Raw genomic sequence first — 18322 nt, 5'->3', positions numbered from 1 at the left:
AGGGAGAGAGAGAGAGAGAGAGAGAGCGAGCAAGGAGGGGAGAGATAGGCGGCGTGTGTGGTGTGTTGCTTTGTTAGATAAGCTCTAAACGGTCTTTGTGAGCGGCAGTGCGAGAGACAGGAAGGCAGGCGGGGAGGGAGTGAGGGTGGATGGGTGAGAGGAGATAGAAAGACGGAGAGCAAGAGAGAGGGGAGCAGGAAGATGGTGTGTGTCCTGTTGGTGGCTGCCGGTGTGTGCTGGGCTGGGCTCAACGTGAAGATGCAGCCATGGGGGATCCAGGCGGCTCCACTCCTTTGTGCAGTAAGGAGCTTCGGCCACGCTTTTAATTTATTGTTGGGTGGGGGGGGTCCATGAACCACTGCCAGACCTCCGGATGTGTGCCTCTGTGTGTATTTGTCAAGCTATGTGCTTGTCTGTCTCCTTTTTCACTGTTACTCGCGTATGTGTCTGTCAGTGCTGTGGTTTTATGTGTGTGGTTGATAGACTGGGGCTTTAAACACACTGTGCTCTGTCTCTATAGCATGTTAGGTTTTACAAAAAGTTCTGTGTGTATTTGTTTGACTCCTTTCTTTGACTTTTTCTGACTTTCTCTAGAGAGAGGGAGAGGGAGGAGCACAGTCATACTCTAGTGCCTGACAAAGTCACGTTACTGGACTGGGCATTTGGTGTGTGTGTGTGTGTTTGCTTGTCTCTCAATGGCGCTGTGTGTGTTGGTCAGACAGTAGTCATTGTTGATCCCATTATTAATTGTGTGCTGGGTTCATTCTGAGTGCACTGGGTAACTGGGAGGTTATAGGCAGGACAACTCGAGGGGTGTTGGGAATGTTATTCACTCTCTCATGCCCAACTTGCCGCTGTGTGTGTCCACTCAAACAACACACACACACACACACACACACACACACACACACGGCTCTGCTCGCCTCTCAGGAGGGAACATGATCTTTTTATAGCCCTCTCAGCCTCTGGGGTAAACCCAGATATAACTCCTACTTATCTAATTGTGCTATTGATATGCTGTTAGTAAGCAGCTTTTATTCCAGTCAGTGTGTCTTTGTCTTAGAAGTTGTTGTGTTAGCTCGAAGTTTACTTTGAATGTTGATTCGAGGATTCTGAACAATCCCCAGAGAATGTGTGTCTGTCTATGTGTGTGTGTGTGCGTGTGTGTGTTTTGATGGAATGGTTAATACCTCTGCCACGCAAAAACTAGTCTGAACTCACACTGTCCTCTGAGCCACCCCTTAATTTGTGTGTTTTGCCCGAGCACGCAGGGCTATCACACGCCGTTCTGGCATTTAGGGATTCCACTGACCAAGGGGCTGTCAACACGGTGTCACCTTTCAACACACACATACACAGGAAGGAAAGGGACAGCCGTCTCAACCCTCCTCACTCTTTTTCCCCCTTCACCCACCAAAGAGCTCGTATAAATGTGAAACTAGAAAGAGACATGACATAAAAAAAGTCACCCTTTCCACTGTCGCTGTTGACTTCATCTCTTTTCAGTGCAGTGTATTCTCTGTCTTGGGTTGAACTGAAAGTTTTCATTTATGCTATGCAAGTCTCAGTATCATTGACTCACAAAATCACAAGATTAATTCAAAACTCATTGTCTAAATTTGCTGGCAGCATTTGAAACACGACAGTTTATTTCCTCTTACAGTGTTGTTGTAATTCTCTTCCTTCCTGATTAGAGAAGGGTCTTAGTAGCACCTCCCTGGCAGCATTAATTGGATCAAGCACAATATGACTGGGACACTTTTTTTAAGTGATAGTTGTGTGAGGGAGTCAATGAGTTGCTAATTTGTTACATTTTAACAGGAAAGGCAATGGTTGTGTTTTTGCTGAATTTGTTAACATAATATACCGCCACGAGGAGATAAAATCACCCTGGTAGTGTTGGAGCATGCTCAGTGGAGGTGTTGTGTAAACTCTGTGACTATGGACCTCTGGCAGACACACAGCCAGACTGGAGCTCTTTGAGCACGGGAAGGGTGACCTGCCCTCCTAACCTCTCACCTCTGACCCTAAGCCATACAACTAAAGCCCCTCTGCCCCTCACACCACCAATCCCCATCCGCCCCAGCTGTCACAAACAGATACCCAGCACCGCACTCTGCTCTGTCTCTGTGTCTAGAGAAACAGACATGCGCCTCACTTGCTCTTTGCATATTTCTTGCACTATATGTTTGTGTGTAGGACTGAAGGTATTTTTAGTGACAAGTTTTTTCACTGGTTCTTCCTGAATGCAGTACTGATTATAAACACTTCCTCATTCTCCTCCTCTTTGTACGTTTGTAGGCATGAGCCATGAGCCAAAGTCACCATCGTTAGGAATGATCTCCACGGCGACCCGTACCACGGCGACGGTCAGCCCCCTCACCCCGTCGCCTCTCAACGGCTCCATCGTAGCCAATGGAAGCCCCGCTACCCAGTCTGCACACTCTGGATTCGCTGCAGCCCTCCGTAAACTGGCGAAACAGGCCGAAGAACCTCGAGGTAAAGCCACACAGCTTGATGACAGGGATCCATGACACTGGCAAGGTTAAGTCTGCTGAATGGCAGCATTTTGGCGTATAGTTAATGAAGAAAATGGCAACAGTCCACACCTGTGATGTCTTTTGTGGCTTCTACTGTATTCTCTTAGTTTGTCGTAGGATGGGCAACATATCGATATATTGACATTATGATTTAAGACTAGATGTTGTCTTAGAATTTGAGATTTTGATGTTGTAAGTGTTGTCTTTTCCTGGTTTGTAAGGCTAAGTCACAGTAAAGTGACAGTTTGAGCTGTACTATTATCTGTCTTTGTCATTATACCCACATTACTGATGATTATTTATTAAAATCTTATTGGGTAATTATTTTTTAAAAGTCATCCCCACAATGTCGTCGCAATATCGATATCGAGGTATTTGGTTAAAAAATACATTTTCGATTTTTTTCTCCACATCACCCAGCCCTAATATTTTTAAGTGTTAATGTCTGACTGCAAAATCGTTTGCTAAAAAAAGTGATAACATCATACCATGATCTGAGCACCCTATTGTGTATCAAACCATAATAGCAGCTAACTTCATTGTTACATCTAGCCCCCTGACTCTTGCTTGTAAACCTGATGGATTAGGTGTTCTGTACCTCCTGTGTCTGAGTGTGTGTGGTTGTATATTTGGTCTTTGTGTGTGTGTGTGTGTGTGAGTAGGAGGAGGGGGTCATACAGGTGTGTGCGCGCTGTGCCTAGTTCCATGGACAGTTTGTGTAGCTGAGAGCAGAACTGCTAATAGCAATGGGATGATATCCACACAGGATTGAATTAGTTGGTGTCCCTGGAGACACTGGGACGAAGAGGAGCCACTCTAGCTGACCCACTTAATGTGCTGTGTGTGAGTGCACGAACACTTGGGTGTGCTTGTCAGTGCGTGTGTGATGGTGTTATAATTCCCCTTCCTACATTCGTCCTAGTCAGTGAATACACACACACACACATGAAACATGCCGTAAAATTTCCAGCTCCCAGGGCTCTGTTCTGTGGTCGTATGAATATGAAATAAGCATCAGGTGGTTGAATTGCTAGTTATTGACTTGTACGACCTCATGTCAGAAATTCTGAACTGTCCCTTTAAGGCTGAAACATGTTTTTTGTGGGTTTTTGATTTCCTCTTTTTTTGCAAAACTGGCCTGTAATACACATCAACATGCAGACGTTTTTCAAACCCATGTGCCAAGTGTGTCTTAATTATACACACATAAACATAAAAACAAGCGAACAATGCAGAATCAACACAGGAGAGCCTCAGTGTGAAGTTTATTGAGGGTGTGTGTGTGTCTGGTGTGTGTGTGGCTCCATGCCTTGGCTCCGGAGAGGCCCAGCTACCCCAGCTGTCCACCCTTGCACTGGCTCTTAAATCAGATGGTCCCCTCCTTCCTGGCTGTCCCTGGACACCTTGCTCCCCAGCCCACTGCGGGTTGGGACCCAGAACCCTGCAGATGATTTATTACCCACAGAAATAGAGAGGGAACTCAGCCCCAACCTCTCCTCACCTCCCTCTCAATCCTTCTCCCCTTCATCTCTCTTCACTCCCTCAACCCTACATGTCAGCCCTATTACTTTCTCACTCCGTCTCCCTCAAACAGAAAAATCGTCTTCCAGGGTTCAGTCCTTTTCATTTCATCACGGACTCACCTTTTTTTATTGGAATTTTTCCTTCTTATCTTTGTTGCTCATCCTCCCTTTTGTGTCAGTTGCAGCTGGAGAACACAAGGATTGCGTTCTCTTAGTCATGTTTTTTTAATACCTCAGCTTTTTTTTTATTTTTCATTGTGGAGCGAGGTGAGAATAAGTGTGCGCCGTTCTATTTGTAATTCACAATCCACCAAGGCAGAGAGCTCCTGTCTGTGTCTTTGTCATACAAACAGACACCAGATCCTGTCTGATTAAGCTCTACCACCTTTTTATTAAAAGCACAAAAAAGCCCCTTTGTTATTTTGAGGGCCTGCTGACTGTGCCGCATGGCTGGTGTAGGCAGTGATGTGTGGGTGAGTCAGCCGTCGGGCATAAGGGGCAACTCTGCCCGTGTTAGGAGCACTGGCTGCGGGGTGGGCAGAGACATGTAGCCCCTGGAGCTCCAGTCACCTCTCTGTCTGCAGAGCCTGTATTTATAGGCAACACACACACCCAAACACCCCCACACATGCAAACAGTTGTATTTGCCACTGTGTAAGCCTCGTGATTTCTTAGCATGCTGCAGCCTGCTGTCCTTTCATTAGCTACTTTGACTCAACCTCACTCTCCCCGTCTCTCTCACCCTCTGGTTCATGCTTTGAGGTGAGTAGTGCAGTATACATGAAGTGCCATGACTCAGTGTCCTAAGGCCTAGAGGAATTAGTTAGGTTTGACTACTAGTATCACTGCCACTGGCTGCTGAACTGATTTAAGACCCTGAGCACGGCTGCTGTTTATATACACACCCACACACCCATACGCACACACACATACACGCACAGACACATACATTGTCACTTGTCTGTGGCGAGTATAATGAATAGCTCTGTGTACTGAGTGCTGCGCTGAAGAGGGGAGGTGATGGATAATGAGTATCAGAGCAGCGTAAAGGACACACTCTCATCCCATGTACACTCACATGAACACACACACACGATAGCACTCGCATGTGTGCGCAAACACACAACACACACACAGACAACACACTGCCTCAAAAAGGCAGGCCTGCTGATATCTGATTAATTAGGCAGACCTGGGTTTAATCCTCTCAGTTGTTTCTTCTCGCACACTCTTAGACACATACACACCAGCAGAATGTCACGACTGCGTTCATACCAACTGTAGTACGCTGCCTGGAGAGAGAATGAAGCGACGGAGAATAAAGGTGTACAAGATAGATGGACTGAATTGGCTGGAAAAAAGAGGAAATGGAAGTAATTAGTAGATTTGTGAAAACCTGTGGTGTTTGTCAGATTGTGAGTATCTCTACATGTACGTGTATGTGTTTTTGTATGTGTGTGGCCGGAGGCTTCCCTTTTTTCTGGGAGCCCAGAGCATGCTGGGACATCGGGGCAGTGTGTCTCTGACCTCTCCATCTGGAGCCTGCCTGGGGCTCACACTGCCTCGTTGTGCTTAGTGTGTGTGTGCGCATGTGTGTGTATGTGTTTCTTGAAGGCGAAACCCTTCAGGCTGTGACTGTCCCTGAAACACTCACAAACAAGCTCATTTGCGTTTCCTCTCTCTCTCTCGCTCTCTCTCTCTCTCTCTCTCCAGACACGGCAACCTTACACCTCTCATGACTCTGTTCAGTAGCAAAGCAGCATTTAAGCATAATATACAGTTTGTACAGTCAGCAGAAGGCACAGAGGATTGCTCCTCTTATTTCCATCCGCCATCTTGTACTGTCTTTCTTTCCCTCGCTGGCACAGCAACACACACAGTGTGCTTCTCCCCTCCCCCCACTCAGTGATGCAGATTACAGGCTTTGTGTTGTGTTGTCAGTGCATGGCCAAGACTGTAGTAGCAGGTGTGTGCGGTGTTTGTGTGCATCAGTGGTTATTGTGTGTCTGTGAGTGAGGGGATGTTTGTGTGTGTGTGTATTAGAGTGCACGTGTTGAGGCTTGTGCTGCTGGTGGGGTGGCATATGGATGCAGGGTTGGCTGGGCACTGCTATGCACACCAGGTGTGAAATGGACTGTTTAATTAAGTGCTGATGTTGTTGTAATGCATGCTGGGAGGGAGGCGGGTGGAGGAGGGGGCGTAGGGTGGGGTGGGTGTGTTAGCGGGGTGGAGGAGAGCACCTTCTGCCTGGCAGGGCTGCGGCTGGCTGCGTGGCTGTTTTGGCAGAGGCGCTGGTGGAGGTGGTGGTGGCAGCAGAAGATTGGTAGGGGCCATTTGGCAACTCTGAAACATTTTTGTGTAGTGTTGTCTTCCTATCAAGGCTTAGTGATCCAGTGGGATTCACTGCTATAGCTGCTGGGCTCCTCCATTGAATGAAATAGCGTGCTGAAGAGCTGTGGTGGCTTTTTGATTGGGTCAGTGGCTGAACTAAAAGGTGCCGTCTATGCAGGGACACTTGGCCACAGCCTCTGACCACAGCTTGGTTTGTTTGTTTGTTGCTGCTGCTTGTTGTATCTCGTGTGTGTGTGTGTGTGTGTGTGTGTGTGTGTATGCGTGCGCATGTGTGGCTCAGCTTGAGCGGTCAAGTGTGGAGGCAGTCTGGGAGAGTGGGACTGGTAATAGAGGAGGCGATAGAGAAAGGAGCTTCACATTAATCACACACAGCTTGGGACTGAGACAGCGCTTGCTTTCTTTCTCTCTTTTCCTTGCTCTTTCCTTCTGTCTCTACCTCCTCTGTCCCCCTCTCTCCCTCTCTCTGCGCCCCCCCTCCCCTTCCCGACCCCATCACCACACCACACACACACACCCCTACAAACCAAGCAAGTGACAATCAGTACAGCTAATGAAGTGCAGGTTGAGAGCTGATGAGCCTATTCTAGACTCTGGGGACGAAGGCTGTGCTTCAGTCCTCCTCCCCCTCATCTAGCTCCCTACAGGACCAGCATGTATGGCCATTTTCTTTCTTTCTTACTCTTTAGATGGAAAGGGAGGAGCATATGGTGGAAATGACACCAGCTTGGTGCCAATCACATGCCTCCATATATGATTTTTCTCCTGTCAGATGGCACTATCATGTGAAGGAGGAGCGGAGAAAGGGATTTGTGTGGAAATTGGAGCGGGGGGGGGGGGGTGAAAATGGACAAGAGGAAATCTTGGAGGAGGGATGGAGGCTTGGTGAAGGAAAGAGGCTTATGGGCGCATATGACTTTCTGTGGTTTTAAACAGGAAGATAAAGGAAACATACATAGATGCATACATGTAACCACCCTCTCAGACATCTCCCTCGAGCCCTTACCGGCTGTAAGTATTGTAAATGTGTTTATGAAAATTCCGCGTTGAGTCTGACAGATCTACGTCTGGTTGGCAGGCACCGTGTTTGAAGAACAGAAGGAAAAGGAATTAGCGTGTATAAAGAGGTGGTAGGTGGGTGGTGGTTGTGTGGGGTGTTGTTAGAGAGGAGGAGGAGGGAACGATGGAGGAATAATAGCTGTTTGTATTTTTTTGTGTGCGTATATGTGTCGAGGAAGGATGCCTACATGAGAACACAAATTCTGCAAGCTGCAAGAGGAGAATGAAGCCGTTGGTAGACGGCCCTTGTCTCCTTTATTTCCTTCTTTCCCTCACCTGCTTCTCTTCCTGCTCTCTTAATTATTTAGTCTGCCCTGCCTCTTCTCCAGTCTGCTTTGCCTCGACATGGAAAAGGAGGAGATAGGAAGAGAGGGGGGTGAGAGAGATATATGGAGTGGAGGTCTGTTGCTTAGCAGTCCTCTCCTCTCTGCCTCTTCCCTCCTGCCAACCTTATTTGTTCCTCCATTCTTGTGTATGCATATTGTGAGAGTGTGTGTTGTGTGTGTGTGTGTGTGTGTGTGTATGTATGTATGTCTGTCTGTGTGTGGTGGTGAGTGAATAGGCTGTGACACTAGAGCTGTATTAAGTGAAGCTCCATTCCCCGGGCTGAGTGGGCTGCTATTGATTGGCCTAGTCTTGCAGGGGAGAGTAATGGCTCTCCGAGGTGAGGGGGGGAGGATTAGGCCACTAATTGCCATTGTGCAGACAAGATATGCCCCCCTCCCTCCCTCCCTCCCTCAGTATCCCCCACCCTGTCCCCGCCACCCACTCACCCATCTGCACCCCTTATCTCTCTGCTTTCCTCTCCTCTCCATCTCCTGTCTCACCTTGCACCTCTTTTGCACTCTCACTTGCTGTTTTTTTCCCAATCACTCCCATCTCCTATCATTTTTCATTTTCATGTCTCACCTCACATGTATCATCACCATCTTTTTCTCACATCTTTTTCTTCGCGCCCCCCGCCGACCCTCTCTGTGCCTCTTACCACCACTCACACATAGATTTTCAGATTTTCTACAGACTGTCACCTCGCTGTCATTATTGATTCTTTCCATTATTTAGTGGTATTAGGTGTTTAAAATCAGTCAATATCCTGACCGCACCTATCATAAGCTGACGTTGTCAGTTATGTTGCCACGGAAACCGAAGCAGGGAAGAAATGGCGGTTGGCTAAGAGATCTGTGGTTTTTGTTCTGATGGTGATAATTGGAGAGGAAGTAGACCTGAAACTGGCCCGAGGTTTCAGCTGCTGTGGTTGCAAGTAAGCACGTTTATGCACAACAGCACGCTACCTGCACATGCACACACACATAAGTGCACATCTCCGGCTGTCCTTGCTGCAGCGCCAAAGTGTGTGTCCCATTGAGAGGGTTGTGACCCAGTTTGACTGTGTAATGCTGCACTCGCTCTGAGCGGAGGAAACATACAGCGCACTGTACTTTCAGGAGAAGAGGCAGGGGCTGGGTGAAGAAGAGGGTGAATGAGAGGACATGAAGAGACAACACAGGTTAAAACATGGGAGAGAGCAAAGGGAAAAAAAAGAAGGGAAGACAGAAGAATAAAAAAAAGACGGAAAGGAAGAGACTGTTGACACAGTTGAGAAGAACGGAGTGTGTAGCCTGTATGGGGGGAGGTAAAGATGTAAGACTGGAAAAATGGAATTGCGGTGATAAATGTATGTGAACGAGAGCATATCATAAGAGAGGAACTGGAGAGAGAAAAGGCGAGATGTGTGGAAAGCGAGGCATGTGACCAGACCGTGACCCTGCGCTACAGGGTTTCCCTGGAGGGCTTTGTTAATGTGGCACAGCTACAGCGCAGCGGAGAAGCTCATTGGGCCAGCTTTTCACCACCTGCTGTGTGTGTGTGCGCGCCATGCAGGGGGAGTTTTGTGTGTGTGTGGCTGCAAGCACCACTGACTGTATATACATTCTGTATGGCTGTTCACTCCCAAACAGTGTGTTCTTGGAGTGTGTGTGTGTGTGTGTGTGTGTGTGTGTGTGTGTGTGTGTCCTGCATGTCAAGGCTATGTGACTCTCACAGGGCTGCTCATCCTGATCACTGTCAATTCATAAGAGGGGCCTAGGGCCATCCATCTGGCCCTCAGTGTGTGTGTGTGTGTGTCTGTGCATGTAATTTGTTGCTATTGTAGTGCTGCAGCCTCCTTTATAATAATAATAATCATAATAACTAATAATGATAATAATAATAAAACTTTATTTATATGGCACCTTTTCAAAACACCGATACAAAGTACTTTAAGATAAGAACAGAACACATCAAAACACAGAGTGAATGACACAAATTAAAAGCTAAAAACCAGGCACACACTAAAACAGAGTAAAATGAAGTAAAATGTCATAAAACTTAAATGAAATCACTGAGAAATTCCCCAGTGAAGGAGCTACAGGATCATACTGTTCTTACATTTTCCTTTTTATTAGAGCAAACCACAGACAATCGGCCTGTCTTATGTTCTCTCCTTCACTGTACTCATGTCATTTGTCTCTGTCTCTCTCCAGCTGCGTCCTCCATCAGCAGTGAGTCCTCTCCAGTGTCGTCCCCGGCCACCAACCACAGCTCTCCAGTCAGCACACCCAAGAGGGGTCCCCTCGGTCCAGGGCCTGTTCTGGTTCCCCCAGCAGGCCACAGCGTGCCAAACACTCCACCTGTAGTCACCATTGCTCCAACAAAGACTAGCAACGGCCTCTGGAGAAACGAGGGACGCCAGGTAAAACAACGTTCAGACACCTGTCACACTGACCTTGATGTTTCCTTTTTTCTCTCAGTTGCTCTGTCCGAAGTCTCAGATTGTTCCGGTGTATTTTTACTATTGTTGTATTTTACTCTCAGTCTCTCATCTGGCAGTTAAAGCAACATTTCAGTGTTCTCATTCTGCAGCCTGACTGTCAGCACAAGCATGCACACAGACAGGCTCTTGAGGGATTAATGGATTTTGTAGATGACCTGTAACACATAGTGTGGCAGTACGTATTTGACATATGTACATGTGACATAGCTGGCTTGTCTATGAATGTCTGCTTCCCTCAAAACCTCCCCTCACCACCCTGTCACATACCCCCCTTATGGCTCCATGCGTTAAACAATGCCAGCTGCCACTGGGACGTCGAGGTGACAGACTCAACGGCAGCTAACATCTGTGCCCCTCCAGCCCCCCTCCCACTTAGCCCTCTTGCCCTTGGCCCTACCCCTCCTAAGCCCCTCTTCCCCATCCCCACATCCAGCCTCACCCTCTTTACTCAAGCAGTCAAGTGCATCCTCCGCCTCGTCACCCAGACACCCGCTCTCTGTTACGTAGTGGGGGAGAGAGAGAGGGAGAGCTGCTTGCTTTGATAAGGAGTGGATTATGGATTATGGCCTTGCTTTAAGCCTTCTTATCTCAGCTCAGGGCTAATTTTCGAGGCCAAGCGCACAGTTACGAACAGCACTCGGCAACATGCGGAAACTCTCTGAGACAGTTTGACAGTTCCCCGGAGACGGAGGGAAGGGGGATAGCGAAGGGTGAGTGAGGAGGTCAGCAAGCCAGCAATGTGTGGTAGCATTCAGGCTATTGTCCTCTCCCCTGGACAACCCCCCGACCCTGACCCTTGCTAGCTATAGCTTTTACGAAATGACCCTTGTGCAGTTCAAGGGTCAACCTGAGCCGGGAGGGGCACACACAGGGGAGATGGGGGAACCCTGCCGATGATGTCACCTTTTTTTGCCATTCCTTCAGCATAGCAAGTTTCAAAGAGCAGAGAAAGAAGATTGTATGCTTTTGCACGGTGGTTGTGTGTGTGTGTAGGAGGTCAAGCTCGAATTGAAAAGGTCGCATCACAGGGTTTTTGGTGCCTCCAGCAGCACGGGGCCAACCAGCCAAAGATAAAGGAGGATAAGGGAGGTGATGTGGACAAGAGGTTGGGATGAGGGGGCAGAGGTCGTGGGGGGGCAGCAGCGGGGATGCGTCATGAAAGCTGGCGTCACAGCATTTCCCCTGTTTCTGCGGTTCTGCCTCAACGAACACATATAACTCTGTGTGAACAAAGAGCCACGAGGCCATAAAGGACACACACAGACATACACGCCGTCAAAATGTCCCTCTTAAACAAAGATGATACTGTCTACAGCTTTACTTCAGTTGCTTATCACTGATCAGGCGTGATGCATCAGGGTCGACCCCTGGCACTTTGACCATGTCCCTTAAACCTTGTCTCGCACTGTGTCTCTTTTGTGCAGGATACCTTTGTGCCATGTCATGACCAACCTGTGTTTTCCTTGCGACAGGAATGGCATTGTGTGGACATAAAGGGTTTCAGATTGTAGATTTAAAGACAAAAGGAGAGTCTGATAGAGGGAGGAGAAATAAAGAGGAGGGAGTCTGTTCTCTGGATCCCCTGTAAACCTTCCAAGAAAAGCTTGTTTGTTTCTGTGTGTACATTTGTGTCCTGCTTTCTCTGTTATAGAAGGGTTGATTGGTGTCTCTCTGGCTGAGATATGAGTCTGTTTTTTTCAGTGGGTGGGGGGTGGGTTGGGGGGGGGGTGATAGGCAAGGCGGCTAAGGAGGGAGGGCTTGGTGCGTTGGCATTTTGCTTTAATGACTGCAGGAGTCTGCTCCCGCTGCTGCCTGTAATTGCTTTTTAATTGGCAATTTGGATTCATGGCTCCATCTGAGAGGCGTAAACGAGCGCTCTACAATGCGCAGGGTCTCCCACCCTCAGTGGGGGTTACAGGGGCCTGGCTCACACAGAGGAAGATGGCTGTTAATGGATGTGTCTTTGAGTCTGAGTGCTTGTATTTGCGCTCTGTACTTTGTATATGGCATGGTGCTGGTGAGCAGCGCGTGTTATATGGAAGGCTGTTTTTTGGCAAGTGGGGAAAGGTCAAAATGGGATGGCTGGTTGGATGTGTAGGTGCCTGAGTGGCTAAGGTGCCTCTCTAATGGGGATGGAAGGTTCTGTCTTTGTGGCGTATGTGCTTTTTCAAGGTGCTGACCTGTTACACCCACACCTTTGCATGTTTTTCTACGGGCGTGCATCCACACACATAGATATACACAAACGGAGACTAAGCTCAGGCAACAAGAAAGTGAACACAGCATCACAGCCGTATGTACACATTCTCCTTTGCAAACAACAGTCATTGTTGATCAACTCATATGTAAGATGGTGTTGGTGGTTTTTAGTGACATTATTAATGGTAAAAGCAGGAAGCAGAAGCTGCTCAGTTGCGAAATCAAGGCAGCCCCACCATGTTTTGCTAGAGCCTGAATTTATTTATTCTTCTTTAAATGGGGGAATCAGGGTTTTAACTACACTTACTACTTCCTTGTCCTATTCTTACCTCAGATTGCATTATGTCGCTGTCCTCTGGATTCTCTGAACCGTATACATTGCTCTTTTTCTTCTTCTCTTGCGGTCATCTTTTCAAATTGCATCAGTTTCCATAGCCTCTCTTTTGTTGGCTCCGTCTTCGCTCTCGCCTCCGTGCTCTGTTGTTTCCCTCTCTTACGAGAAACACCATCTGAGCGGCCACTAAAGTTGATGTTTTATAAAGTCAACTGGTAAAAGGCCCAGCACTGTACATTTTACAAATTGAGCAACTTATTTCAGTGTTGTTAATTTTGAGCTGTGGATATATTCTGAGCCAGTCGGCCTTCGGACTGCTGCTTTGTTTTAGTAGGGTTACCGTTACATGTTTGAGGAGCCTGAGGATTAACGTTGTTAACCTTAACATCACTGGTATGCTGTTTGCGCAAGTCCTTCCGAGTTCCACCAGTGCTCCATCATGCTTGCATACCTTTAACTTTGCATCATTGAAACCTGTCTGTATATGCTAGCTAGAGATGCTTCAACAGCGAAGGTGGCTCGTAGCCTTGCATGGGTTCTGCATGGGTGCAAACGTTGGCTGACATTTATAAGACGTTGCTATTAATGCGTGCAGGAATTTATAAGTGCTAGATTTGCTCCTTTCGATTAAACAGTGCGCAGTACCTGCACTCGCGCAGTGAAATTCAGACCCTGTTTGCTGTTTCACAGGCAACTTTGTGTCATCCTCCAGTGATGGGATTTTCTGTGAGATTTGTTGGAAAGGAACAGTTGATTCAATTCAAGTGATAATTTGTGGCTGGCAACCAGTTGACAGTTTTTGAGTCAAAGCCATGATTATAAAACCATGCCCCTGTCGCGCACAAACTCTGTGTATAACACAAGATATTGAACATAGGTTCAACCCACATTGAGAATACTAACTTCTGGTCACCAGATGAATACCAGATAGTCAACAAGACCTATAAATAGATTATAAATAGACAGTACATGATTTTATTTTGCTAAGAAGGTTCTCGTGTTGTGAAGCCATCACAAGTGATCAGTGGAGTGTTGTTTGATTTAACTGTAACATTACTTTTCTCATTTGATCCTTCTCTGACCTGCAACGACCTGATTAGTGTTGAAGTCGGACCACAGATTGAGGCATAGGTGGTACTCGGGCCTGCTCCTCACACATAACACAACAAACATAAATAGATACATGGACCTGTAGCATCAGTGCTGTTTATCAAGCAGTGATGACAGCTTTGCTAAACACTGATCACTTGGTTAGCAAAGCTGTCATCAGTGTGATTATAGCGATTGATTAAGTGACAGCCAGTGTGATAGAGAGCAGCTCGTCCTGCGCGGCAGTGCTCACCAGTAATATGTACCTGTATATCTTTATGACACTGAAGAGGGGATGGACTGGAGAAATTCACTCTGTACAAGTGCACATTACCTAGTCTGTAAGTTCATGAGGGCTTTTCTTAAGACCTCCAGTCAGCCACCCATCAGCTGTTAGTAGTGTTGGTCACTGAGGCACGAGATGTCTTGGAAAAAAGCAGAAGGAGGACAGACAGAGAGCCTGGCATCTTGCGGCTCCCAAGCCACAACCTGATATTGACTTCTTTTGACATATATGAACCTCATTTCCAGTTGGCTGCTGATTGGGAGGGGACGTCCTCTCGTCTCCCTGTGCTCATAAAGCTTTGAAAGGATGGAAGTGGCATAGGGGGTTTACGGGGACAGGAGATTTGAGGGAGTAGAGTGCCTTACTGTTTAGTGAAGCGCAACAAACAACAGTAACATTAAACCACTGCAACATGGGGGCGTCTGAGAAACAAAGGGGGATGTGGGGGGTCTAAACATTAGAGGCGTTTAAGATTGGATGTTAGCACATGAGTGTCAGCCTGGGTCAGTGGTTGCAGAACAGGACATGGAGGTAATGGCTCCCTAAATTGGATTTATTTTATCAGAGGCAGTAGTGAAGAGAGAGGACAGTGCTGCTGTAAGGTCTCTCTCTAATCCCAGGGAGCCAAGAGGTTAATTTAGTGGGGCAAGAACTGCCTTCTCCTCTCACTCCTCTTTTTTATGTCTTCATCTCCACCTTTCTTTTCTTCCCTATTTCCATTCTCTCTAGTTGTTCCCTTGCCAACTTCAGCTTGAATTCTCATTTTGCTGGAGATGAGATAACTGCTCCAGCGTACGTGCAAAAATCCTCCCCGACTGTATCCCTCCATAAACAATTTCCTTGTACAACTTACAAGGGTTGTAAGTTTCTCTGTTCTGCGATTGCATTTGTAGGCAGAGGGAAACCAAAGCTTCAGAAAATGCACTCCCACTCCCACAGCAGGATGCCTTTGTAGCTCTGAAACGGTGTATGTGCCTGCTGAGAGTGTGTGTCTGCGTGTGTGCGTCTGTGTTTGTTGTGGGATTGGATAAGTGAGACCAGGCTTGCTGCCAAAGGGATAGAGGGAGGTGAAAGAGAAAAGGGAAGAAAGAGTAAGAAAAACAGAGGCAGAGGGATGTTGCTGTTTGGACTTTGTTGTCTTCCTTGTAGATATAAGTGTTTAAGTTATGTTTGCACACACACACACACGGGCATGCACACACATTCGCACACACACACACTTTGCTAAGATCAAAGTCATCATCTCTCCAGAAGTAGTGCTGTTGTACATCATTACCTCATCGATCAAGGATGACATCTCTTGTTTACAGAGGAAAAAAGTAAGGCCGCTTTTTACCACTCTCTACCTGCTTCCTCCATTTTATCATATATTCCCCTCAGAGAAATGCTCATCCGTCTATTTTTACAGGGAGGTAGTCTGTGTGAGAAAGTGAATAAAAGTGCCTGAGGTAGGGAGAGAGAGTGAGAGAGGCTGCTGCTGCTGCTGCTGCTGCACCATAAACAGGCCTATTCTTTCCCCCGTCTCCCCCCTCTCACAGGATGGGCTCCATGAGCATTGACAACCGTGACGGTCACAGGTCTTCACGAACAATGAGTAAGACTCTCTCTGTGTATCTCTCTCCAGGCTGACTCGGGGCCTCGTGGGGCCAGCAGGGAGCGTCTGGGTGCAGAGGGAAGCATCCCACAGGAAAAGGGTGGCCCCTCAGTCCCTGCCCACCTCCTGGGAAACCCCTATGCCTTTGGTCTCACCCCCGGTGCTGTCATGCAGGATTCACGTTTCCAGCCCCTCAAGTGAGTCACACACTGCTCTGCCTGTGCCTCTGGATTCGAGGAGTTTGCATGCTTTCAATTTAAGTGGAAGTTTTTACACACATTGTTATAAGTGTATGATCAATAATTCACGGGCATATTAAACTCATTGGGGAAAGCAGCTGCAATAAATGTACACACATTTGTCTTGCTGGCAGTGGTGCTGAGAAATGAATAGTTTCACAGAGTGTGTGTGTACAACAGTGGACACATACAAATCAAATTAACCGTGGCTTTTCTCTGTTGTGCCCCTACCTCCCTCAGTCTGCCCAGACAGTTGCCTAACGCAGTGCCCCCTGGTCCTGTGCCAGAAGAGTACCTCCGTGGTTTCCGGCCCTATGCCACGACTGAGGATGCCCTCCGCATGCCCTCTTTGCCCTTGGGCCTGGACCCCGCCACTGCAGCTGCTGCAGCTGCCTACTACCACCCCAGCTACCTGCCCCACCCCTCCTTCACGCCATACAGGTAAGCCTCTCCGTTAATTTGTTTTGTTGACTTGGCACCCATTTCCTCTGAGAGCGAATTGTGCAAGCCAGTGTGTATGACTGAACTAAGTATTTGTAACGCCTGGACTCAGCAGCAAACGCATTAGTGTATAGCTGACCTTGAATTCATGTTCCCAGAGGTAGAATATTGAAGTTGTTTATATTTATTTAACTGGGGGACAGATTTCATCATGTGTAAGAGAGTTGAAGAGAGATGTGGCATTGACAGATGGCAGTGCACATTTAAAAATCAGGTCCCAGGTAAACAAAAAGTAAAGTAACAGACACAAAAATAACCAAACTCACAGTTTCACATGGACATGAAGGACATCTGTTAAAACAAAGGTCAGAGTACATTCTTGCACTAAGCACTGGGGTACCTCTTTGCAACACATAAAAGCAGAGTTTATCATATTGGATGCACTGAGTCCTAAATTACATCTTTATATATATTGTATTATCTGAGAGGCTGCCTCTTAGAAGCCACCGTATGAAAACATCCTGGTCAGCTGTGTCAAAATGCTTTTAAGAGATTGATTAAAAAAACACATATACATCAGTGTTTATTGCCGAGGGCTGCGGTAATGTCATTTACAACCTTCACAGCTGCTGTAATGATGCTTTATTGCTCGCTAGATTACAGTGCAGTTCTTCATAAAAGATGAGAAGCACTATACTTATTTGACAGCTTTTCCATGGGTCCCTAATAATCTTTGCAGTATGAGACAAACAAAACTCCATATATGCCTTATTAATGAAAAACTTGTATTTATTTTGAAGCTTCTTAAACCAAGCCAGTTCATAGCAAGACCCATTTTCCTTGTCTTTACTCGAGCTAGATTATACTTATGAATAAAATATGAACATCCAAGAGAGCCGCGACTAGTTTTGCCACTTAACTCTATATATCTGGAGCTTGTTCATGCTTTGTGAGAAATTAACATAAAAGAATCCATGAGCTGTTTACACATCTGACATAAGATGTATCCTGTGGTTTGTACAGTCTCTTATAAGGAAATCTAGTTTTCTTTATGGTACTTGATAGTGTTCTTTATAGGAGTGACAGCCCACTGATCTTGCAGAGAAACACAGCAGCATTAAATCTATGTGCAGGTTTTTTTTTTAACAATGCATTCATCTCAAATGCACACTACGTATGATCATGTAGACTTTATGTGTATGAGATGGACCCTTGCTTGCTTTGGGCTATCACACAGGCTCTGTGCCCCTGGTCTGTCAACCCAGTAAGATCAGAGGACTGCAGCACCCATCACACACTGTGCTGTAATGGATTTAATGAGGGGATGAGCAGTGGATGTCACACACATACACAACAACACACAGTTGTGCATCAACACACAGCACAGCGTCTCCTGCTAGCTGCTGTGTGGTGATTGAGGTTAGCTGACAGACCCTGCTTCTTTCTTGAAAGATGGAAGACCCTGTGATGTCGCTTCTTTGGGAGATGGAGGCGCGCAGGTTAATGAAAGTGAATGCTGCACTGTCACACGGAGAGACTGACTTCTCCTCTTTCTCCCTTTTCTTTTTTTTTTTTTTATTGCAATCCTTATCTCCCAGGATGGATGACCCATTCTGCCTCTCTGCTTTGAGGTCACCTTTCTATCAGCTTCCAGGAGGGGGAGCTTTACCTCCCATCCATCCCTCTGCTGTTCACATGCACCTACCCGGGGTCCGCTACCCTGGAGACTTCACTCACCCGTCACTGTCAGCACTGCAGTCTGAGAGGTACAGTCCCCTTCACTCATGTATACATACAGTCACGTGCGTGTGTACAGCAGATCTCAACAGCATTAAATGATTTCTGTCTGATTTCACT

At 46.9% G+C, this 18322-nt stretch overlaps 2 protein-coding genes across 8 annotated transcripts in view; both read left to right on the top strand.

The window, feature by feature from the left end:
• Positions 1 to 18322, top strand: part of LOC126389193 (cytochrome c oxidase subunit 4 isoform 1, mitochondrial) — a 516851-nt gene that overhangs the window by 472545 nt on the left and 25984 nt on the right. The window lies entirely within an intron of this gene.
• The window catches only part of gse1b (Gse1 coiled-coil protein b), a 188423-nt gene that overhangs the window by 159097 nt on the left and 11004 nt on the right, over positions 1 to 18322 (top strand). For 3 of the 4 annotated variants that reach the window (XM_050042504.1, XM_050042511.1, XM_050042526.1), the window contains 5 exons: positions 2302 to 2499; positions 9994 to 10202; positions 15816 to 15982; positions 16265 to 16465; positions 18064 to 18231. In XM_050042504.1, coding sequence (XP_049898461.1) covers positions 2302 to 2499; positions 9994 to 10202; positions 15816 to 15982; positions 16265 to 16465; positions 18064 to 18231 — 943 coding nt within the window. Of the gene's footprint in view, positions 1 to 59; positions 301 to 2301; positions 2500 to 9993; positions 10203 to 15815; positions 15983 to 16264; positions 16466 to 18063; positions 18232 to 18322 lie in introns of those variants that run through there. The other variant, XM_050042519.1, reaches the window with a different exon arrangement.

This window comes from Epinephelus moara, chromosome 1 (genome assembly GCF_006386435.1).
Source record: "Epinephelus moara isolate mb chromosome 1, YSFRI_EMoa_1.0, whole genome shotgun sequence".
Classification (NCBI taxonomy): domain Eukaryota; kingdom Metazoa; phylum Chordata; class Actinopteri; order Perciformes; family Serranidae; genus Epinephelus; species Epinephelus moara.
This window is presented reverse-complemented; position numbering and strand designations above follow the sequence as displayed.